Raw genomic sequence first — 25054 nt, 5'->3', positions numbered from 1 at the left:
GATGTCTCAGTGTCAAACTATTTAGGATCAAGTGCCAAGCTCTTGCACAGACAAGTCAGAGCCTTCCTCCTGCTTACAGAAAGGAACACACCTAGGACAGTGTTCCCATCCCAGTGATTTTCCATGTGCCCAGCTGCTGGTAGACTGACTCCTGTAGGTTCATCCCACTAAAATTTAGCTCCCACAAGGCCATTTAAAGGGGACATTCAAAGCAAACTGTATTGGATCACTTTACCACCACTCTCTCAAATAGAACAGACACTGAGGTAGCCTAGTGCATGTTTCAGATCTATCAGAAAAGACCCTTTAAGGTCAGCTCTTCCCAGCTGAATTTGGGATCCATTGCTTACAGTCATCCAGGAGATAGAGCAGTCCATGAGGCTGACATGCTTGTATAGTAAAAGGTGCACTGTGCATGTGAGCCTCAAATTTATGGTGAAATACTCACTGTCTGCGTAAGAGACCAGCTAGTAAGAGAGAGATGAAGTGCTTAAAAATGTTAAGGAACAAAAAAAACAGAGGCAAGAAAGATAAGACACCTTTAACATACTAAATATATTTATTCCTTCAGAAACACTGCAAAATGTGGCCAGTCTTGACCTACAAGCAGTAATGAAACCTAAAGTCCCAGGCATATTACATGCCAGCATGCAACAGGGAGAACAGTAAAGACAGGGCCAATCTAGGCCAAAGATATTTCCTCAAGAGATTAGGAAATATATTTCGGAGGAAATGAAGGCCAACATGCTTCTCCCTCAGCAGAGCAAATCAATAACATGAACCTAAGTGAACTGGGATCTAGATTTCCACAAAGTATCTCCTCCTCAGCACCCTTCCTCAGCAGGTTTCTCCATCCTCCTTCTCTGCACTGCATTTCTTGACCTGTGTCAAGGCACTAGAGACAGAGGTGGAATTGTGTTCTTCTGCTCTTGCCTTCTGCAGGCCAAACTATTCTCACTCATCTGAGGGGAGAGAAGGGAAGAGAAGGGGTCGCACTCAAGGTGGCCTCCATTCCCCATCATTAGTAGAGGTTGGTTCAGTGGCTGCTGATTGGGCAATGGGAAGGGCATAGAGCCAAAATGCTCCAACAGGAGCTATCTGTCCATCTCCCTCTCACAGAATTCCTACTCCAGGAACTGCCAGTGGAGCGTTACTTGGTGCCACTCGGTCTCTCCACAGTCCTTGAGGTCCTCTAAGTACATTCATGCTCCTCTTAGCCAGGACTCTGATTTCACCCCAAAAGTCTTGCCAGTGTCTTCAGTGAGGTACCCAATGACTGAGTAGCATCCGGTCCACTCCTGATTGGCTTGATGTCCCCACTCAGATGTGTCTGAGGAGGGAAAACACACATACAAAAAACCCATGTACTCTTCCTAGGATATGGACATACACAGTACAGTGCTTGATTTATCAGATGCAACCCAGAAAGTCGTCTGATCCTCAAGAGTTCTACTACTTGGTTACATAGGCTGGGTTCATTCTTTTGAGGGAAGAAGGATTATTTGGAAGGCTACCTGGGCAGTAAAGCAGAAAAACTAAGGGCAATTGTCCCTGTATGTGGGAGAGAAGACACGGTTAGCTCAAGTGAACAATGCAGTTTAATGAATTGCTGGCTGATCACTGCATAAACGTGTGTTAAACTCAGCATGCGAGAAAGTAAGTGCTGCTTTGCCTCTACTGTAAAATAATTAATCTATTACTAATGTGTTCCCTTTGCATTTATTTCCAGGTTGGTTTTAGTAGAACACAGGTGAAGAGGTTGATCATTCCAAGCTTGAATCTGAAATGATTACTTAAGACCAGTAGTAACATGCTGGACATTTCTGTGTAACAGAAATTTCTTGTGACTCTATGGAGAAAACCAGGAGTGGATTGATGACACACTACCAGGGATAGCCCATTCTGTTATCTAATAGGGACTACATAAATTATTCTAGAACCAGGCAGAACTCTTTTGCATTGGAAATATGCCTACACCTTGATCCTGGTTTCATAACTGATGAACAACAGGTAGGCTATTTCAGCAGAATGCCAGTAAACTGTCTCCAAGACAGATTTTACACTCCCAGCCTTTTCCTACAATATTGTGCTAATACTGTCTTGCTGAAAATGGTGGGCTTTACATGGTAGAATTACATGTTCTTAATTCCCTGTCCCAGATGTCATGCAGAAAGTATGGCTGCACATGGGCTAGTCCCTAACTCTGAGATCACAACTCTGACTAATCACTAATTGTGCAAAATTCCATGCTGCATCCCACCTTGTAAATGAACTTGACAGGAATGGGCTAAACCACCACAGCTATGAAAATACTTCTTTTTTTTCTGGTGATCCTAAGTGGTTTTGAGTCCATGACTGGGAAAAGAATCCTGGGGACAGAACTAGACAGACTGGCAAATCATACAGGTCATGCCTCATGTGCATAAACAATATTCATGCAAGTATTGTTAGTAAAATCCCATGCTGTGTTTGCTCTCTGAAAGCATGTGGATACCAAATTGAAACAGCCACTGCAGCAGCTCACCTCCTCAGCTGATGGAGAATGGGGGCTGGCAAGTGGGGGAAGCAGAGTTCTTGGTGATTATACAAGGTAATCAGCTGTCTAATCAGAGCAAGAGTCCCTCGCACATGCCTGTCAGGAACTTCTAGTTCACTAACAAGGTCCCAGGCAGGATGAGGAAGGGAAGGTGGAATGATGTGGTAATGCTGGAAGATGGGGCGTGCTGACCAATCAGCAGTTCCAAGTCCTGCATTCCCTCTAGTCCTTAGCTGCCAGAGCTAGCACCATAAATGGTCTGTATCTCCTAGATGTGCTCCCATCCTCCTCCACAACAAAATTCTGAGCACGTATCCAACCCAAAAATTAGTACACACACAAAAACATACCAGAACTCTGCACCTTAGCTGTGACAAAATTCAGGACAGCATACAACCGGGTACCTGAACTGCTGCAGATGGTCACCAGCTTGTAATTCCTAGGCAGCATTGGGTCTAGTTGGAAGGGAGGCCCTTCCTTGTCAAATTTGGCACCTGTAGCAACTATAACCATAGACACGTGGTTCTAGGGCACCTCCTGAAATTTTATTAGGAGTCTCCACAGTCATGAGAAAGAGAAATGCCCTAATACAAAGAACTTGGTATCTTTTTTGCCACAGGTCTCATCCAAATTCTCTTGAAAAAAATAAGGTGTGGCAAACTGTTCCAGAAAGTCAGCTGCAGCCTTCGATTTAGACAGGGTGTTCTGGAGTCATGTAAATGTAAATGGGTGGTTTCCCTGAAGTATTCTAGGTATGATCACATCCCAGTATAATATGGATTAGCAGCAGCAAAGCTCCACTACCGGGAAATTGCTTTTTTCCCGTTTTTGACAACCAGAAACTGGAGAATTAACTTGCAGACTACTGCATGAAGTGTTTTGCACATACCACTGGGTGTGGTATGGCGTGCTTTAGCAATGAAACATAGGTGCAATACATGGGACCGTGCTGGAATCCTGCTGTAACACTTTGGGAAGACTGGAGACAGGTTAGTTCACGCTGGTTGGGAGCAGCGGCATGAATCCTGCTTAAAGGGGCATAACTTGAATACAACCCAACATCCCAACATACCCTTGTCCAAGCTTCTCCATGAAGCTCCAAAATCACTCCACAGCAAACTATAGAGGAAACATACACATGAGTAAACATGGATAATTGGACAGCTAGGACTTTGTGTACCCTGTTGGATGCAAGCTAACATTACAGTAAAGATACAACCAAAATCAAGTGGTCCAATCTTTTATCACAGTCTTTTTAAGAAAGCTGAGTTCCTGACAGGCTCTGAATTACTGTGCCACAGCCAGACATCCAACTTTTGAGATGCTACAATGCCTGATGTGGACAATTTCAGTACAGCCTCCAACAGAGCGAGACATGCACCACACTTAAGCCAATACCAGAGACAGTGAGCATCTTTCAAATACTGACATTTATTTTCAACTCACTTGCTCTTCCTGCTGGGGAACTCTGGAGAGCTGGGACTGGATGATCCATCAGATTTCAAGTCAAAGAAAGTTCCTGGACTGTCCAACACCCTCTGTATCCTCTCTGCGGTGTCTCTGCTGGGAGAAAAGAGAAAGCAGCTATACTCCAGGGCCAGAGTTAACTACCATCTATTCTAACACTCCCTTACAGTAAGACACAGTACAAAGCTGTATCTCCTACATACATGTAAAAGGGAAGCAAACACAGTTGTGCTGAAAAGGGCAGACTCCTTAGATTGTGACATGTGACATCTAGAAATGGCCAACATTAAGCTCCTTTTGAATTTATATAAAAGCCTAAATTGGTTTTAGTATTCACCTTTAATTTTTTAACTTTTTTTTCTATCCTCCCCATTTCACTGGCCTTAAGAAGCTATAGGATTTACTAGAGAGTTTAAATATGATGGTTACAAAAGTGTTACTGCTACTAGGACTTGTCAAGATACCTCTGAAGAAAGCTGTGTGAGTAACTGAAATGAAAGGTACATTTAATTAAGGAAAGGAAAACTAAGGGATTTTGGGGTATTTTTTAGGGCTTCAGTGATGGAGTTTGTCACAAAGTTCTTCCTCTGCTCTCTTGGTCAGTTGATCCTATCTGTGCCCCTCAAATCAGAGTTTCTGATACCCTCACTTATGCTAATACAATTGTTTGTGAGATTGGAAAGTACCCTGACAAAAAGTAATTCTAAAATTAAAACAACCCTGAAACTCCTACGACACACTAACAAGTGGGATGGACTGGGTCAGCTCTGTCAGCAAAGCCTGCATATTATTAAGTTACAGCTCCAGGGTGAAGTCACAGGTGACACTTGGAGCTCACTGCTCCCAGAAAGGGAGCATGCTCCAGCCTCTTTCATTCTTGCTGAGTGCACTTTCCACCAGTCCTAGTACCTATCAAACTTCTCCACAAGCCAGTTCATGGCAGAACCTGGCAGACAATTAATCAGGGAAAGAAAGTTGATACTTTTTCTATTTGATTAATGGGCTGACTCTGTTCCATGAAAGACCCACTAGGGATCTGAGCAATCATCACAAGGAATAGTCAGGACTGGGTAGTTGAAAGGGACAGAGGGGAACATCTACTTTCAGTAACAATGAACTGTTAAAGCAGTCACTACTGAAACTGCACTTTCAAGAATGACCCAAGAAGTCTTTCAGAAAATAAAAGCTAAGGCTCCCTGTTCCTCACATCTAAGTTTACAAGTAAGCAAAAGGAAAGCTAAATAAGCCAATTAGTTCATCAGATCCCTCCAAGCAAAGAGCAGGGAAAAAAAAAAAAAAGAAAAGAAATCCAGGGGTTTTCCTTGCAGTAGGAAAGTTTTACAGATCCTTCAAGCGGATAGAGAAGATTGTTGTACACAAAGTAATGGAGTGAGGGACACAGCTGCCTAAGGTACAAAAGTATTTAAAGTAGTGAGGAACTGTGGCTACTGTGTTGGCTTAGACTGTTACAGGCCAGTTGTCTCTGAAGATTTAATTTTTCTGAAAAAAAGTTCTATTTTTATTCAGATTAGGTCATAGGCACCTCATTAAGAAAGAAGGGAAAATACAGTAATTTTCTCCTAAAATAACTAGTTTCCACATTAGAGATGACTTTCCCCCTTTTGCCCCCAGTCTTTAAGCTGTTTCCTGGAATTCTTGCAACTGGGAAAACTGCATATTAGATGCAGAGCATTCATGTGACTTTTGAGACTCGTATAATCTTCAAAAGGTGTCTCAGCTAGAACTGAGAGAAATTCATAATTTAACTAAATAATCTTTTGTGACCAGTAGACAACTTTTGAATGGTTATAATTCTGTCAAATATGCCAAATCACTCCTTGAAGCTGTATAGTATCCATTAGTTATAATTATTTCTCAGATGATCTAACTTAAACACTAGTCATTTTGACTTAAAGCTTTTTTTAAAAAATCCTTTAAGTTACCAGAATTTTTGCCTATTTGAATACTTTAACATGAAAACAAACAAACTATCAAGCATCCCCTTCCCAAATACCAGCCTTTCATCTGACTCTCTTCTAAAAGTGGTGAGTAAAGAACAGGAAACTCAAGAGTCCTGGATCATACTGCATAATATTTAGGAGTGTCTTACAATGTTCCTCCACCCATTTCCTCCATTCTTCCTCCAGTACTGATTCTCTCCAATTCCAAACATCCTCTTTTAATTTTGTCTGCTTCTGCTACTTGTCCATTTTTCCATCAGTCTGTAATCAGTCCCTTTTCTTCCTATTCCAACCATTTCCATTTCAGTTCTCTTTCCTGATGGCTCCCCTTCTGCCTGTATGTGCCTTTCTATGTTCCTTTTCTCATCTGCTCTTGGATTTTTTACCCTCTTTGTCTCATCTTCCCACAGCTCATACCTCTTTTCCTCCTGTATGTTTTCAATGCCAATGGCACTACTCCGTCGCCCATGGAAGCGGCTGGCTCGAGTACGTGATGGGCTCCTACCAGGCAAGGCAAAAGACTAGAAAAAAGGAAAGCGTGACAGAAAGGAGAGGAACAAGGCAGGAAAAACTGTGGAGAACTGAAAGCACAGGAGAAGAGTTTGCAACCTGGATCCAGATCTTCTCCTTTACTCTGCAATACAAGAGCTCAGCTCCACCTGTGCAAGGAGTACTTTCTATCAGCAAGCAAGAGCAGCCAGGGCTTACAAAGGTGGTGTGAGAACGGTACAGAGATATAAAGAAACAAAGGCAGAACACAGCCAGTATGCAGAGAAATGGGCTTGGGAAGGGAGGTATCCCCATATGGTGAGAGGAGAGGCAGAACCAGAAAGGTAATGAAAACCAGAAGTTAAAGGAGCAAAGTAGGCAGCAAACCCAAGTCATTAGTACTCTGTGACTTTGTTGTATTGACATAAACATGCAACCAAGTAAACTGTCACCAAGAAACCTTCACACTGAAGGGCACCTTCTTGGCTTACTCAGAGATGGTTTTTTTGTAGTTTGCCTGTATTGACATCACTAGTGCAGAGATCACAACTAGCTGGATGCATTTTGGTGAAGGTAACCATATTTTCAATATCAGAAATATGGATCCTCTTCTGGAAAGATCTGTTATAGATTTTTAATTCATTGGTCACATATGTTTAGTATCCCTATCAAATAAGAAAGGCTTTGATAGTGACTAGAAATATTCATTCTTTTTCTCACCCTAAACTTTATTAATTCTGCTGTTTGTCCTCAACATGCAAATTCTATTTACAGCAAAACAGCACCTTGCATATCTTATGCACCTGTTTATATTACAGAAAATAGTCTGATTGGTGAAATCGAAGAAAATGAAACAGTTCTAGTGTCCTTACGTCCTCAGCTCTTGCCATATGGCAATACAGTACCATTCCAGCCAAACCACAGTGCATGCACTTTTTAACACATGGCACCATACAGGATCTAATCCAGAGATAGATGTCTGATGTAGAACCATGTTTGGCTTTCTTCTCCCAGTCTGCATCAATCTCAGCTCTAGTTTACACATGAACTCGGGCTAGAGAAGGGCACAGACAAAACAGACTGCAACACATGCTGTCACCACTTGTGAAATGGGATGATACAACAAAAAGATTCACAGTGGGACAAGAGGACAAACTAATAGGGAAAGAGAAATAAAATGTATGAGTGGTTACAAAGGTATGCCGGGTTCTCTTCTTACAGCCCACCCGAATACCTTACCGCAGCAATGGCCTTAGGGCCCTCGGCGACACTCTGGCTGAGGGCAAGGCCAGCTGTAGCTGGGCGGCTGGGCAGGGTGGCTGGCTGCTGCTTTCTCATGGATATCCCCATGGTATCCAGGCTCTGGCTGCGGCCTCTGATCACCCGCTGAACAGGAGGGAGGCAGGGAAACAGACAAACACAGATATACACATAGAGACAAGCACATGGTAGGGTAGTATGAGAAGCACCACAGATTGAGTGGGAAGTTGTGACAGACCGACACCAGAACCACACAGATCCTACCTCCTAGAAGGCAGCACCTTAGATACTGCCCAGTTTTGGTCCTAGCTGATTCATGGAGCTCTGGGAAGAGCTCCTCCTCAAGCATATTCTCTAGTTTCGCTTCCCTTCTCCTATTGCAATGAATAGAGAATTCCTCCCAGTATCCCTACATACTGGATAAACCAGTGTCACCTAGAGCACTCCTATCCAGTACAGGCTATAAAACACAAAATCAAACTCCTGTTCAAGGCTGTAAGGTTCAGTCTCATATGAACTTGAGTTTTGGTTTCAAGGAGAAAACAGCCATATCAAAATCTGCAGCATTTGAAAAAGCCATTTTCTGACTTAACTCAGCCTCTTCCAGCCTTTTACAAATGTCATCTGTGTACATGACATGCAAATCACAGCATCTGCTAGAAGTCAGAAAAGGACATTTTGGGGGAGTTAGTGTAAGACATGGATGGGTTAAAATTCATGGTTAGCAGCAAAGGCAGTTTGTGTGTAAAAATACCCCTCACCAAAGCAACCCAGACCTGACCAAAGCTACGCACACAGCTACCAAACCTATACGCAAACAGGTTAGTTTTACAGACCTTAACCATTATGGTGGTCTAATTAGCCCACCATATAAAGCCATAAAGTCATCTAAAGAAATGCTATTTATAACACATCTCTCTTTCCAGACAGATAACTCATGATATAAAACAAGTGGCAAGGCACTTGCCACAGAAGTGGAAAAGGGCAAGTAGGTAAGATAGGAAAGAGGATATAGGATTCTCTCTACATAACCAGTTCAAAACTCAGTTTCCCAATTCATACAAAAGCTTTGCTTTCTCATTTCAATCATCTTGATCACTTTTAAAAGAAAGTTGTCACCTAGTTTATCAAAAAATCAACAACAAAAAAAAAACCCAAACATGTCATTTACACTGAAAAAGGGAAATTAACTCTGGCTTTTAGAGGGTAATTAAAGCATCAGTTTCTCTAGACAGTACGCTCACAGATAGCTTGGAAACTCCTTCAGTGGCTCCTGCAATTCTTTCAGTTACAATGAAAATGAATTGAAAGAGATCTGCTGTAGGAACTGAAAGCCCCTTGCTCCTAGTTATTACAGTTCCTCTTGAAAACACTGACTCCTTTTTCTGTAAGTCATGGAATAAAACCACATCTGACACTTGACACCAGCACAAAGCATAAAGTGTTTGACTTCTAAGGGCCAGTATGGAATTCTGGACCACACTGTAGGTCTGTAGAAAGGCTCACCTTGAAGTTCTCGAGGAAGCCCCCGCTGCCATTCTCTATCTTGTCATCCTCCCCTACAGGTAATCCCATCATGCTGCGGCTGCGAAGCTGCAGCTCCTCAAAAAGGCTCTCCAAGAGGGCACTCCGTGTTCTTTCCTGCATCAACATTGGGAATGAGAACAGCCTTTATTGGGAGCAGAGATATTTTTTTCCCTGTTTTTTAAAAAAACCCCAACAAACAAACAAAAAACCAAAGGACTAACCATGACAACAACAAAACCCCATGAAAATTACTTTAAACAATATGAAGTGGTTTTAACTGCATAGTTACAGAATATATTGCAGTAACACCCAGCCCTTTTAAACTCATTCTGAAGCAAGGCATAAAGGACAGTTCTTTAGAGCTGATGAAACAGGGACATGTTTTTTTCTAGATCAGGCAACAGCAGAGTCTGGAACAGAATTTTGGTACCTTCAACCAAAAAATCAGTGATACCAGCATGCATCCTGTAGCATAATACTGAATTTCAGCTAATACAGAATCTCCTCCAGCAAAATGTATGTTTCATATTCCCATCCTTACCTGAGGATTAGATCTTTATATTAAAATCTACCTGTTCATATTCTATCACACCTGCTAAGAAATATGAAGGAAGTATCCCATAACATATATAATCACATTTCATCAAAACAAAACACAAAATTAGAAGTCAGAAATTTTACTGTGTTTTCTTTATCTGATAATAATATATTTACTATATATGTATATAATTATAATTTTTAATGGAAGCAGCCAGGAATTAGACCCACCTCTAATTTAGCAAATTTCTCAGCTCGATAGCAGCTGTACTCGGCATTGATGAGCTTGACCAGAAGGAATTCACGAAACTCTGTACTCTACAAGACAAGATGAAGACTAGACTAAACTGGAGATGAAAACACTAATAAAAATATCACATTATAAAAGCTCTGTTTACTACTGTTTGGACCTCCAAAGCCCTCTATAGCAGACTGACAATAGCAACTAAGAACACAAGCACGTGCACCACATCCCTTGCCATCTAACACTCGACCAGAGACACAAACCTTTTTAAATATGGCTGGATTTGGCAGCGGGGGTCCAAAGAAGGGGACATCATCTCGGGCGGTGACTGAAACCTGAAATAATATAAGGCAAAAAAAATGAGTATCAGAACACAAGTGAGACCATCAAACTACTATGATATATATGATTCCTCCTAAATAATTTACATATAAAAGAGATGTTATACAGTGTCCTGTGCATCCCCCCTCTGTTCCTGAACTCAGTGGATTTGCTCATTTATCTCCCAGAAATTTAGTCAGCTAGATGTGCACACGGTAAGAGCAATAAAAAAAACCTGAACTGACTGCTTTTTAAAAAATTATTTTTAATAATAATTAGTATAAGCAGTACATTTAGGAACAGAAAAATGGTCCTATTCAGCCTGCAAGATTAACCTCCACTAGAAGAATCTGTCAATTTGCTTGTACTGACCTATTTTTTTACAGAGAATCCTTGGTGGAGATACACTGCACTTTGAGGGGAGTATCTCAGTGCCACTGCTTCTCTGAGTCACAGGTGGTAAACAGGCAAAAGCATTTTCCCAGGAAGAGGTAAGTTTCATTTGTTTCATTTTTAGCATGCTCCTACCTGACATACCAATGTCTAAAGCCATAACTGAAAAGCAGTCCAGCCACTTGTTTCTTCACAGCACCTACCTATAATTGTTTGTAGCTATCTTACCAAATACATCCAGTACTTCACAATATTTCACTGGGGTTTTTTTTGTCATGTTTGAGATGAAACAAGACCATTATTTGTTGTTTCCTACAAGGGGGAACTATGTCATAACAACCACAACTGCCTCAAAATAACAAATAAATGTCACAGAGCCACTGAGAAGTGTGAGTTTAATGAGAAGAAGGAGGAAATAGCCTCTTGATTTAATTCAGATTTCTCATATTTTAGGCCACCTCCCCTAATTACAAAGCCTCCATCTCTCTCCTAATAGATATCTGCCAGTTAAAATCCTGCTTTGCATTTTTAATTTTCTGATTGCAAAAATAAATTCTGTGAAATAAATTCCATTAATATGCCAATTTAACAGTAGGCACTAAAGCTTAAGTAAATGGAAGTAAGGGATGGCAAAGAAATCTTCCAGATGGCAATCTTTTCTGTACTACAATGCTCTCAAGGCAGCATCAGTCAAAGCCCCTTTAGAAAAGCCTTTACAGAAAACTCTGCATTGACTCTAGGGTGACTACTAGGATGATTTCTTCTTCATGGAATGAAGCAGTCCTATTACACTAATAAAAAAAAAAGTACTGCAGACAGGCAAAGATGAAAACAATGGCAGGAAGACACATGACAAATAGCAAGCTTTCCCAGCTATTTTCCTGTCATTAAAAAGTCCACTGAATTTTTGTGCCCTATAAAACAGAGAGCATGAGGAGAAATGGAACCCCATGGCCTGATCAACACAAGGCTTTCACTACAAACCAGCTGCCCAAAGCATAGGGAACAAGGGAAGGTGGCTGCTCCACCACCAACACCCTCTGGTGGAAGAGGAGATGGGGATCCTGTCCTAATTTTGATATTCTTGGTGTTCCTGTAGACCTCCAAGGCATAAGGATTCACCATCACCAAATCAAATCCCTACATAATACAACACATAGCGCTTGGCTTAAAATGTTTCTACAATGGAAAATTCATCACAAATCCAAGTTTCTTTACATTTTCTGCTCTCTCAGCATGACTGAAAGTTGAACATAAAGTTATACAGATATCCATACAGAGTCATGTCAGACAGAGAACGAGTTGTGTCCAAAGGCTGCAGATGATTAATTTGGGCTGTAGCAGGGCTCCTTTCAGCTGGAGGGCCCTAACAGGTAACACTTCCTTGTCAGATGGGCATCAGTTCTGGAATGCTCAGAAGCAGGTGTAGCTGGCTTGGATTCCATAGTTAGGCCAACCAGCTGTATCTGACCTGCAGCCTCAGGCAGTGCAAGCTGCAACCACTGTGCTGCGCAGCACGAGAAATGCAGACATGAATTTTACCTGACTAATATATATATAATGTAAGCAAGACAACCCCCAAAATGGGATCAATTGTGCCTTGTGCTCTTTGATGTAAACAAAATTTTTTATCTCAATTCTTTCTGCTTCAATTCCAAAGCCTTAAGCTTCAGAAATTCATCAGCTGCTTTGTAAAGTGTACAACTACACTCTGCTTTCAGGTGTAGATACTCAAGAAATCAGGAAGAGATCTGGCTGAACCTGCACCTCTCCCAAAGGCCCAAGAACCAGTTTCCACTTCAAGGATCAAAATCAGTACAGGTTAATCTATTGATCCTGGTTACCTTGTAGAGAGTGTCCCCAGTGGTGCTATGAGTGAGCTGAACTACCACATAAGCATGTAGGAAATTAGAAGCAATCATATCAGGGACAAAAGGTGTACTTTCATCCTGGAAAATAATGGCTACAATGTCATTCCCAATGTGACGCTTCCGCTGAAGCTGGAGAGGAAAGAAATAATGAAGAGAGAAGGCAGGTGAAAAAGAGCAGAACAGTGAGCTGGGACCTCAAGCACCAGTCTGCCTAACATCTCAAACCCATCTGTTCCACCAAACCCCTCGTCACTACTTTTGCCATTACTCCAGCCATAATTCCCAACATTATACAGTTAGTCATTCTCCCCTCTATGCAGTCCTTCTTCAAACACCTCTCCTCTCCCAGCCATGCTGTTGTAATCCTTACTCCTCCTTCTGATACCTGCTGGGAATCTCCCTCTGTGAAGGGCAGCTTTGTGGACACATGAAACATGATCTCCTTCCCCCGGAAATTTGTATAGACTGACTCGGTGCCTGTTTGACCTCTGGTAACATCCAAGCCTCCCCGGAACCTGAGCAAATCCACACCATAGGTCAGGCAGCAGAGAAATGAGAGAGCAGAGAGAAGACAGACAGTATCAGTAACTAGTACATCAGGACTAGACAGACTATCAGTAACTAGTACAACAGGACTATCAAAGGTACTTTTTAGGAAATCAGTGATAGAGAGGCACAAATCTTCCCCAAACCAATGCACTGACTGAAGCCGCACCATGTTTGTGCTGGTGAACATACCAGCTTGCTAAAAGCTATGAAGCTAAACCAGGGATCCTCAAGGTAGCTACTTTCTCTGGCATTCTTCTGAGAAACACACTCCATATCTTAGAACTACAGAAGGCATGGGCTGCCCCACAGAAAGAGCCTGAAACAATACTGCCCCATACCACCGTGAAACCATCTTGTATTTGCACTGCCAAATAAAATTATTCTTGGCTGATACTGTGGGTCAAATTGAGATACCAGGAGACCTTTAAATCAAAATACCAGCAGAGACCTAAGCTCCAACTAGTTCCCAGACATGATGGCTGACAAAAGCATCCGGGGCTTCTTCACCTGCACTGGGATTTAGAAGACAGCACTTTTCTAGAAGCTGGGCTGTAACAAGAGTCCCAGCCTCAGAACACATGATGTTCCCTAACTTAATCTGGCTTTCCAGCTGCACTGGGTACGCACCCACGGAAATCCTGCAGCTGAATCTTGTCACCAAGGAAATCCAGGAACTCCAGGAAACCCTGACTCTCTACTGTGTTACTGAAGACTTCTTCTTCAGTTGTCTACAGAAGAAAAGCAGAAGTAGTAAGAAACACAAGGAGTACAAAGAACAGGCAGTAATTTCTATAGGCAGTTCAACCAACAAACATCTCTGCTTGAATACATTTGCAATCTGGGCCACCCGTGGTCCTGGAGTCCTCTGCCTCAGCCCCAAGCTGCTATGAGGGTTAGAGTTAGGGCTCAGAGATCCACAAAGCCTACAGCTCCAGGGACCTGGGGGTGGAAGAGGCATGCCAAGGGCAGCACAGCACTGGACCAACATCACTGCCTCCACAACCTTCACCTGGCCCACCTATGATGCTGGGGACTTCCACCTCAGCCCCAAGCTGTCATTAGGGTTAGACTTAGGGTTTAGAGATCCACAAAGCCTACACTGCCACAGACATTGCAAGTGGAAGAGGCATGCCAAAGGAACCACAGCACTGCACAAACACTGCTGCCTCCAGGCCACTGCTTCTGGGCAGTACAGACCTTGCCATTACATTCTTTAAGCTAAGAAAACTGACTCTGCATTTTTCCTCAAGTAACATGGGATCTGATGGATCTTACCTGTCCAGGTTTCTGGTAGATGACCCCAAATTTGAAGTTATTGCTTATGACATGTTCATCAAATGCAACAATAAGCTGAGAAGCCTGAGGTAATGAAAACAGAAATTATCAACTGGATGCCATTAGCCAGAGCTTGATGGAAAAGTGATATACAGACATATCAGAACACTGTACCTTGGGATAGAGGACAGGGAAGAAGCGTTCAACATTCACATCCTCACACAGTAGCTGTTGAGTGAGAGAGACAGGGAAACAGAAGTGTGATTATCATGTGCCCTGGCTTGCTGCAGGCATGAGAGTGTAGGCACTGTTTATAATTATCTGACAGGAGCCCCTCCAGGCAAAAATTCTGAGGTAAAATTAGAAGAGAAAGAAGAGAAGGTAAATGGAAGGATAAAAGGGAACTATATGATAGTTCTACTGGGGAGTAGTAGAAGAAGAGGGAAATGGGAAGACAAGGGTGAAAGTAACTTGAAGAATGAGGCCTTAAGACAAACAGGCAAGCATGAATCTCACCTTTGCCATCTGAACAGCATTGGGAAACTCATTCAGACAGGAAATGGGAATTAGGTCATGTTTGGTGCCAGTACGAGTCCTGACACAAAACAAAAAAGGCATTAGAGACATGGCTGAAGGGAGACACAAGCAACACTGGCTCTTTAAAGAAAGAGTAGCCATTTCTTCAGAGTATCATTAAAGCAGTTAATTCCAGAGAGTTAATTTCAACCCTGGTGCATAAAATCACTGGAAAAGCAAAGTATTTTCAGTTCTTACTGCCCAGCACTTGTTGTGCTGAGCAGAGGAAGACAAAACAGGAGCCCTTAGCCTCTTTGCTCCTTTGCACTCCTGTCTACCTTGAAGAAATATTTTGCTTTCCCACACACACCATTTTCACTCACAGAAATCTAAATATCAAAATACAATTCATGGTCATAGAATAATAAGGGATTCCCACGATCAATGAAGGCTTGAAAGATTGTTAAAAGGTCTGTTAGAAACAGCCTAGGAAAGCAGAGTATAGGAGGTAGAAACTGGTGTAGCATTGTTCCAGAAAGCTGACAGAGAAAGCTGCCTTCCTCTTTATATGTGTATTTAAGGAGAGATAATCTTTCTAAGGAAGAAGAAATATTGGGTTATCAAAAGCCTCTTCAGACCATTCTAAACAAGCTATTGAGCAAAAAGTACTGCATATAATAAAATATCTTAATAGAGCAATAACTACCCTTTTGTTCCTTCCTGGTGTCTTCCACATAGGAAGATAAACATTCCCAGGCACAGCTCACAAACAGGCTCTCTCTTTATTCCCAGATTATTGCTGGCAGTCTGGAGCATTCTCTGCAGACACTCAAGGAAACCCACCAGTGATTGTCTTATAGCTAATTCCTATGCTGTAGGAACCCAGAGTGCTGAGAATATTTCTCTGCCTGTTTTTAAGGGTTCTTACCCCCCTGAACAACACTGTTTTAACCTCCAACCTTGGAAAAAATTACCAACAGTCAGACAAGAACTAGAAAATACAGTGGTGTGAATTAGGTGATAGACTACTATGTAAGATTGTCACAGGGTGAAAAATTTAGAGCTTTTGGGCTTCTCTTTGTAGTAAATAGATAAGAGTAAAAAATATCAACATGGAGGATTGTTGTTGTTCTCTAAACCTTCTTCTCCTTCTTCTACTACTCCATGTTGTGCAGTAAAAGTAGTTTGGAATGACTGGATAGAGAATTCTGCAGTTCCTGCCCGTGTTACTGAATAATTGGTAGGAAAGTGAAAATAATATACGTTTTTAGTAAGTATTGGTTAAATTATCTTTAAAAGGCCATGTAAATCTTGATAATTGGACTTCTCTCCTGCTTTCTGTGCTCTGTGTTATGCCTGGGCCACGCTAGTGGCTCTGTTCCTCAGATAAGACTTAATAAACAACTATCCAGCAGCATTGAAACTCCAGGAAAAGTCTCAGTTTATTCTTTGAAACTCCTTGCAAGGACTTTTAGAAAATTCTCTCCCATCAGGAGGGATTTGATTTATGGCATGGTTCAGTGTCACTATTGCAACCATTTTTTTCCCTCAGTCCTGAACAAATCCTTGTCAGTGGCAACTGTACATCACTTGGTTCCAGTAGCATATTGCCTACTGGGAGTGCATCCAGACTGTAGTGTGGTAAAAAGCTTCTCTGCAGCAGCCTCTCACCTATGCAAGATCCTTCTCTGTTCTCCTTCTAGTTCATTCAGCAGCTCTCTCTAGGTAGTATCTCTCTTCAAAACCCTCTCTAAGGGTTATGGCTTCACAGACTGCCCTGGGAATCTAGGGAATGTTCTAGATCACCTTCAAGGTGATCTCAAGTACAAAGCCTGGGCTAGGCTGTCCTCCATTAGGCAATCCATATTCTCCTAGAGAGTACTCACATGTCTCTTAAGTACACAGAATAAACACAAAAACTTTCCATTTGAGGGAAGAACAGGTATTTTTCACACAGGTACTACAAAGGCGCACCTGTAAGCACCACACCAGCTTCCTTAAGGAAACTGCTGAGAGCAACTCAGGAGCAGGAGGCAAGGAAAAAGGGCTCAAAGGTTTCTTTGCAGTTTCTTTTCTCTCCAGAAGAAAGACATGAAACTCACACCCACATCTATGCAGAGGAAGCGCAAGTTATGTGCACGTCAATAACAGGCACTGTTACCTCAGCAACAGGCGTAGATTTTCCTGCTTCTCGATCTGTTCATACTTCACAGAAAGTACTAGGTACCCCAAGGACATGTCACTGGAGTAAAAGTTCTGGTGCTCCTGCAAACAGGAAACCAAAATGTATTATTCCCAACACACTTCCTGGAGAAGTTCACCAGGTTATTTTTTTTGCGTACAACCCGTCACTCAAGATTAGCTAATTTTTAATTTAATTAGCAATAGCATGCTTCAAAATGTGCATATGTTGTCTTCCAGACCACTTGATCATCAGTGCATGAGCATATCAGTCAAAGTGCATCCAGTCAGTTCAGTTCCTCCCCACCTGTCCAACATCAGAAGAGCTTCTGAGAAGGAAGAGTATTAGAACATTCAGTAACACATTTTGAAGAAACTGAGTTTCTTGTAAATAAAATCGTATCTTTTGTGGACTTTCCCTGTATCCATTCAGATTCTGCATGACTAAGCAGTGTCTCCCACACATTCAGCTGGATGTGGCTGTGGGAATTTTCTGTCTAAAGAGTAATGATTGCAGGATCAATATGGTATATGGTTGACCTCCAAGAGTGCTCACATCTCAGGAAGGATACAGTCAGTAAGCAAAGAGGTTTTGCAGATGAAGACTGTTCTCCACAGTGCCACTAACACTGCCCGAGCTTTAGCGGAGTGTGCCTGGAACACTGTCACTCAGTCAAACAATGAAACATACTGCAAACATTTTCACAGTCTCTATACATAAGTGGCTGTGGCCATACACTTCTCCTGGGTATACAGCCATGTTCCAGTGTATTTTCTATATTGCTATATCATATATATTGCTATATCATCTCTAACCTCAAAAGGCTAAAGCCTTTTGACACAGGATATGAATGGAAACCTCCAGCACAACAAAAATACTATTTAGGTGAAATCGTGCAGAAATGCCTTGATCGCTCCCACCATCCTAACGGAAAAGCATCCTCATGCATGACACGAAAGTGGGACAGTAAGTTGTATTCAGTTGTACAGTCAAAACTTGCACGATTTGGAATATGTTCTGTGAAAGGAATACTCCAGGCACAATAAATTAGTGAAGAACTCACTGGGAGCAAAGTGTAATTTGGTAAAAAATGTCAGCTCCTTCCTCAGTCTTTTGCCTAGAATATATAGAATATACATATATATATATATGCCTAGAAGGTCTGCTCTGGCTCTGATAGATCACAACCTCTCTCAACACACTGGTAAGATTGTCTTTTGCTGTCTAAATTTTTTGTATTAGTCATAGTTCTGATTCACTGTCAGAAATAAAGACACATCTAGTGAAATACTCTGATATCTATGTGGACACAGCCAACTTGAAGTTAACAGACATAAACCAATCCTCTCCTTGAAACAAAAAATAGGAATAAGTAAGACTATAGTCACTATCCTAAACCAAAATGTGAAGATGTTGCTATCTAACTTTTTTAAGTATTAAAGATGCCATTGTCCTCGCCTCCTCTTTGAGACAGAAAAAAACCAACACCAGAACTGCCCTGTTACTGACTTATGGACAAGAGGTTCCATGGCTGATCAAACGAGACAGTCTGGAAAAGGTAAGGTCTAAGAGCAGCCAAGATGCACACAGAATAATATGGCCTCTAGCTGCAGTGTTCAAATCACAGAAGTCCAGTGTGATCTGTCACACTGGTCAATAATAGTACATGGGAAGAAAAGCTGAAATCAAAGGAAGCCACAAAGGACAGTTTATTTCTCCTGACCATGACTTTCAGGATACTAACAGATTTTTGGGATGTGAACGAGAATCAGGTGCAGTAACCAAGGGCAGAAAGACAGAGCAGCTGAGGAATAGAGACAGATTCAAGGAGCAAAGCAAGACCATGTCCCACAGTGAGTTGAAGTCTAGAATCAAAATTCATAAACCAAAGAAGTCAAATGCCAGGCTGGATGCCCAAGACAGGCTGTAAAGGAAAAAGATAGCACAATGCCAACAAAAAACCAGAACTAGACGGCAAAGCAAAAGAAGAGGAACCAAAGCCTGAGGTTAGCTGCAGCTAAAAGTAACACTGAGTTGCAAAGACCAGAAATCAAGATGCCTTTTGATGAGATTTCTAAGCCAGACCCCAGCAGATTTGATAGAGAAGGATCTCCGTTGCTTTGGAGACTGGGCTATCAGCTCTGCAGCTGACATAGCCAGGCAGAGCTGCACAAATGGGTGCAATCCTCACTGTGGAATGGGCACCAGAATTAGTGGAAGTCTTAAAATAACTGAATTTTTGTCAAAGTCACTCTGGCTATGTAGCTTGATCCTGAATGTAAGCCTGGGGTTTAAACTGAGATCTGAGCAACTGTATGGATGAATAAACCTATAATGTACTCCTTATGACTTTCTTTCTCTGTAAAAACACACAGGCAACAGAAGTCAGACTCAGATTCCTTCAGTGGACAGCAGCCTTTATTGTTAGCTGTCCTGGAGTTAGAGAGGAACCATCAAAAGGCTTTACAGTTGATACTGAACACTGCAAGTCAGTGATGACAAGATACCCTGGAGCTGAGATGACCTATGTATTAAGTACAAATTTGTTCAGCCCCAGAAGCAGTTTCTGTAACATTTAATATAGTCTGAAAGCCAGATCTAGATTTCAAATAGATCTCTGTTAAAACAATTAAGTATCTTCCATGGGCCAAGGGAAAAGACTAACAGAACACGCAAGGAATGCTGACAGTTTGCCCAAGAAGTTTTAAAGCCAGTAAGACATCTGCCATCTGCAGCAGCTTTAACCAGCACAAAGAGAGGACAGCATAAAGGAGAAATACATGATCACATATGAATGCATAGCAGAAAGCTTCTCTCATCAGCACTGAGAGCTGCAAGTGCTTGTGAAACTGCACCCTAAGTTTATTTGACTGGCAGTTCCATGGTGTACCTTTACTAAATCCTTCACGGCTTCAGGCTACTTCTCTTCATTGCAGCCTTCAAAAACAACATAGACATTGAATAATTTTCACAGTATAAGACATAAGGTTTTATAGCCTTCTTCCTTAAAGGCTAAATTACTGTGTAATTACTGTGTAATCATCATATAAAATACATGAGGTAAAGAAAAGGAACTGAGCTATGGCTTGAATGTTCCAGCACTTTTTTTGGTGCTTGTTTTACAGGGTCTGCTGTAAGATGTTCTGCAAAAAGTATCACAGAATTGTCCAAGTCTGAGCGATCTACACATGCACACCCACAACAGAGACATGCATATTAAGTCTGTAGTACCACACAATACTTTGATCTCCCATCTTGCTTAAAGGATATTCCCTAAACCATTGTCTATGCCTCCCCCACCACATGATGCTTTCAGACTCTTCTTCAGCTAAGAACTGTTTGCCATTATTCAAAGCATGAGACCTTTCCTGACATTGCTGAAATAATCTTCCCATGTTATCAGCAAAAAAAGGACCCAACACAGCATCAAAATCACTGCTATCACTAACTCTCTGCACTGAAGAAATACTCTTCTAGCGGAAAAGCACTGAGCTCTCACCTTAACTAAGCTTTTAAACCATGGGCAAGGTTTTCTCATCATGGGTAGAGTTTTTTGTGACAAGAGTCCTGTTCACCTTGTTCTTTTCTGACAGTAGCTTGCTCAAAAACTTGCATGTTTAATTGAATATGGACACACATTCATGTCAGTTAAGGCAAAGAATAAAACACTGGACACCAGAAAAGGAAGAACATAGAAAGAGTTTTTCTGTAGTACTGAGGCACCGATGGTTGGGCACTTCGCAAATGTGAAGCCCGATGACAGAGGAAGTCCTGGATCTAACTCAGAAGGAACAGTGATGATATGACCTTCCTTGAGCAGGACTATGGACAAGATGAGCCCCAGAGGTCCCACCCAACCTCAACTGTTTTGTGATACCAGGTCAGCAGTGAATCCTACAATCAGACTGAAAAAATCATATCCAAATTTGGCTATCATCCTATCTGGCTCTGGAAGCCTTCAAGTACAACCCTAAATTTACCATGACAGAAAAATAATTACAGGTGGCATACTGAAAGCTTCCAGAAGGTTACAGGATAAATGTCCATGAACAAATTACACAGCAGATCTGTCAGTCTTGAGGGGAAACCTCCAGGAAGGCTTCTTTTTTTCCCCTAATTATTTATAGATCATATTAATATCATTTTCCACTGCTGCGGAACAAGATCTGCTACAGAAGATCACTCTGACAAAAGCCCAAATACTGTAGAACAGGTCTCCAGCACTGTGCAAAGCACCACCTATTCCTGGTTTTGAACTTACTGAGCAGTCACTGAGGGAGATCACCGAATAAGATGCAGCGTGAGCATCCTTGTCAGGCTTTCTTACCTCCTTATGCCATGAACCAAATCTCAGAAAAGATCATGGGTTCTTCTCACTTATTCTTTATGGCTAATATCATCCTGAGATTCAATCTGGTAATCAACCGAATCCCTAAACAGGCCTGCCCAGATGGACCTTAATGGCTGGCCACTTAACATTCACTTTATGAAGTCTAGCTCTGTTTCCCTATGTGTAAAATTGGAATTTTTAAAGTCATGGAACATTTAGCACCAAACTTACTTAAATCAACAGCTATAAAACACATGGTCCAGTTTCATCATATACATTCCGTAATGACGATACACGGAGGCAAATGGACTGTTCTGCTTCCTAGTGAGGAGCTTGCACTGTCAGTGCTGAAGTCCCCTCTAAAAACAACACCATTTCCAATACTATTACACTTTTTTCCACTTGTTATCCCAAGGTTGGTATCTGTATAGGAGCCTCAAAAGACCTTCTTAACTAAATAAAAGCATGTCCTGTGCAAATCTTTCTATTAATGCACAGGATGATGCACATTTCACAATGGGACATGACCAATTTAAAACACCACAGACCATATTGTAGCGTGCACCTCATTTACATCAGTTCAAGGCATCATAAGGAACTGAAATGTAGCAGCAGTGCAGACATTTTTAAGTCCACCAGAAAAAGTCTGAGAAACATTTCAGCCTTGTGGCTGGGTGGGCAAAGAAGGCTCTGAAGGTCACCCTTACCTTTCCCAGAAAATGTTTGCGGTACAGCTTGGCTGTAGGGTCACTTTCCAGTTTCACTTTACCACTCCAGGAAAAGGGTACCTCAGACAGAGCTGGACTCAAGCTGGAGAGGTTGTGGCTGGTCCCTTCAATCCAGTAGCCCCCAAACTGGGGAAGGATAATGAGAGGATATGGCCACCCTTTCTGTAATACCTATTCAGAAGGACAGAGAACAAACATTAAAACTGACAAGTCTGTAAGCTGGAAAGCCAATAAGCTGAAAAACCAATGAAGTCAAAGGACAGAGAGAGAAGAGAGCAGTACTAACCTACCTCATGGATGCTGGGGTAAGGAATATACTCCTCTTCTGTCTGAAATCAGAACAGGCCATTAGCAAAAAACATGTGACATCTTTTAAAGTATTATGCTCTCATGATTGTGCAAGCTGTGCCCTCAGCTTCCATTCTCCCCTAGGTCAACCTTAGAGTTTTATTTTAGGACTTAAGGTCAGACTACATTTCCAAGGTCTCAGCATTATCATAGAAAACTTTGAGAACAATAAATTTAGGAGTCAGATTTTACCCACCCTCCTCCTTGAAACTACAGAGAATATAGGCATGCAAAAGAAGGAAGCAGGCAAACCATAGACAAATTGGATGTGGTTAGGAGTGACAACCTCTCTCCTTTCCTTCCACACAGTGTTAGACAGCTGCTGTCCTGCAGACAGGGATGACAGTAGGAATGGTAGAAAAAGTGCTGTTATTTACAGTGAGATTGAGGCTGTGTCATCTCCAAGGCTGATCTGTGGTATGCATCCGAGCAATGCTGAGGTGTGACTCAGAGAACAGAAGCAGTATCTGAGCCAATTTCTGCCAGTTGGATGCTCCCTCCATCACCACAAAGAGCACTGACTATCTCTGTCAGAATAAAGCTATGTCAGTTCTCTCTGTGACTTTTTTATACGTCATCCCAAGATCAAAGTCAAGTTTGATTTTAAGGTTAGTGGGCCTGAGCTGAGACTGAAGAAATGGAGAGGAAGCATTGAGGATTTAAGATGGGAATCTGTCCTTATTGCCTTAATATTGGGCAAAACAGGTCAACTTTCTAGTAGCATCTCTATGAGTCATCCAGCGGACTACTGAAATAAGTACTATGTGTTTTTATAAATATTATTACAGCTCTTAAATTGAATAAATTTAAGAAACTACTTAATCAAAACTAACACTTTTAATAATAACAAACTCTTACTGGAACCACTTAAATTAGAAAAAGGGAAGTGTTAATTCTACTTCATCTACATAGTTTCACCCTCCTGTGCTGCAACTAGGAAAAAAAAAGAAAATAAAAACGGCAAGCGTAGAAGTGTTCTTGGGATGTTTGTAGACTCCCTGTTCATTCCAGTATGAAATATACTGCAAGCCAGGTCAGCAATTATCTGCCATTCTCAGCAATTTAAGAGGCAATAACGACTTGGCCTGACCTTGAGAGGAGCTGGAAGGGAACACCTTTGTTCATCCAGACGACTCCCCTGGAAACATAAAGTCACAGACAGTGAATCCTGTATTTTAGCAAGTTTGTTTCACTTACCCTCTGTGTCCTTCTTCATATCCTCAATACACATATTTTGTCCCTCTATAAAATCTTCCATTTTAAGTGAAGTTGGAAGATCGGTATAAAAATGAAAAGTGAAGCTAGAACTTGGCCAGTCCCCTAATCTGGCATTAAAACTGAAAAGCTACCCCCAAGCTTACACCTCTTAAAAAGCAGACAACTGGCAGATATTAAAAACAATCTCCCAAACTGATTCTCTAATCTCTTCTAGCTACCTTCCTTCCTATCCCAAGGGGGGAAAAAAAAAAAATTGAATGACTACGAGGTGGGTTGGTACAACAGGGCAAAAGGCTGCCCTAGTTTCTTCCTGAATCAGGAGTTGGCATCCAGACTTGATTTTCCTTCTTAAGGCTATTCCATCCTCTGCCTTCTCACCACGGCAAAGTAGCTCACTTCCACCACACCTCTGCAGCAGAATCACACAAGAATAGGACAATTTTAGTGAAGAGAGCCCCAACACAGACTGAGCAGAGGCCCAGACCAAAATATATGAGGGTCAACAGGCCATAGTCCAAGTGAGCCTCACAGACAGAAGAGTAAGAAGCAGAATTTGCATCATCAGGTAGGAAGGTGAGGACCAGGATTTAAAATGTAGGTTTCTCTTACACACAGTACATGAGTATTCAACTACTGTCACCTAAATCTTGGAACTCTCATACTGGAACATGATGCTGAGACTACATTTCTATATACCATCAGTGACTGCTTAATGGAGTGGCTAACCAGGGATTCCAGACAGGATAAGCAGCTCTTGACTTTGTTGTGAAAATAAGCAGGATTGGATTGATAACAGCCATGCCTGTGCACATATTCTACAGTGGAACTAGCTTGTCAACTAGATTCTGGTAAAAATAGGTAAATCTCAGAGGAGCTCTACAGTGGAGACTTAGGAGGCTCAGGAATAAAACTTTTGGACAATGTTCCAGCTGTACAGGATGCAAAAACTGCTAGCATAGCACCACTAACACTGAGCAAAAGCAACCTTACTATTGAGGGTTCATAATAATCAGGATGCTCTTTGCAGGAGCAACAAAGAAAAAAAAAAAAAAGAAAGAAACCCAACATCTACTTCACATAAAAACAAGGTTTTAGGAAAATGAGAAAGTTTATTGAAAAAACCTAAGAAGAAGCCATAAGAAAACCTAAACTTTCACGAAATCATGAAGAGCAAGACCTTGAGTACACAACAAATGCTTAACACCTTTAAAAAACTCTTAAAAACATCAGAATTAAACCAGTATGGCTAAACTCCAGGGTAAGGGAGACTAGTTGTGGATGCATGAGGTTATTCTTCAGAAG

At 41.6% G+C, this 25054-nt stretch overlaps 1 protein-coding gene across 25 annotated transcripts in view; it reads right to left on the bottom strand.

The window, feature by feature from the left end:
- Positions 1 to 25054, bottom strand: part of LOC104687152 (rap1 GTPase-activating protein 1) — a 57625-nt gene that overhangs the window by 19796 nt on the left and 12775 nt on the right. For 10 of the 25 annotated variants that reach the window (XM_019283832.2, XM_019283831.2, XM_019283825.2 and 7 more), the window contains 16 exons: positions 23625 to 23672; positions 22477 to 22515; positions 22166 to 22357; positions 17108 to 17211; positions 14947 to 15025; positions 14605 to 14658; positions 14431 to 14514; positions 13783 to 13883; positions 12992 to 13121; positions 12580 to 12735; positions 10285 to 10356; positions 10009 to 10095; positions 9220 to 9354; positions 7693 to 7839; positions 6382 to 6485; positions 3983 to 4099 (listed from right to left, as the gene is read on the bottom strand). In XM_019283832.2, the coding sequence (XP_019139377.1) occupies positions 3983 to 4099; positions 6382 to 6485; positions 7693 to 7839; positions 9220 to 9354; positions 10009 to 10095; positions 10285 to 10356; positions 12580 to 12735; positions 12992 to 13121; positions 13783 to 13883; positions 14431 to 14514; positions 14605 to 14658; positions 14947 to 15025; positions 17108 to 17211; positions 22166 to 22357; positions 22477 to 22515; positions 23625 to 23672 (1649 nt within the window). Of the gene's footprint in view, positions 1 to 531; positions 1331 to 3608; positions 3656 to 3978; positions 4100 to 6381; positions 6486 to 7692; positions 7840 to 9219; positions 9355 to 10008; positions 10096 to 10284; positions 10357 to 12579; positions 12736 to 12991; positions 13122 to 13782; positions 13884 to 14430; positions 14515 to 14604; positions 14659 to 14946; positions 15026 to 17107; positions 17212 to 22165; positions 22358 to 22476; positions 22516 to 23624; positions 23673 to 25054 lie in introns of those variants that run through there. The other 15 variants (XR_005603158.1, XR_005603156.1, XM_039560728.1 and 12 more) reach the window with 14 other exon arrangements.

Source organism: Corvus cornix, chromosome 1, assembly GCF_000738735.6.
Source record: "Corvus cornix cornix isolate S_Up_H32 chromosome 1, ASM73873v5, whole genome shotgun sequence".
Taxonomy (NCBI): Eukaryota; Metazoa; Chordata; class Aves; order Passeriformes; family Corvidae; genus Corvus; species Corvus cornix.
Note: the sequence above shows the minus strand (reverse complement) of the source record. Positions and strands in the feature narration are given on the sequence as shown.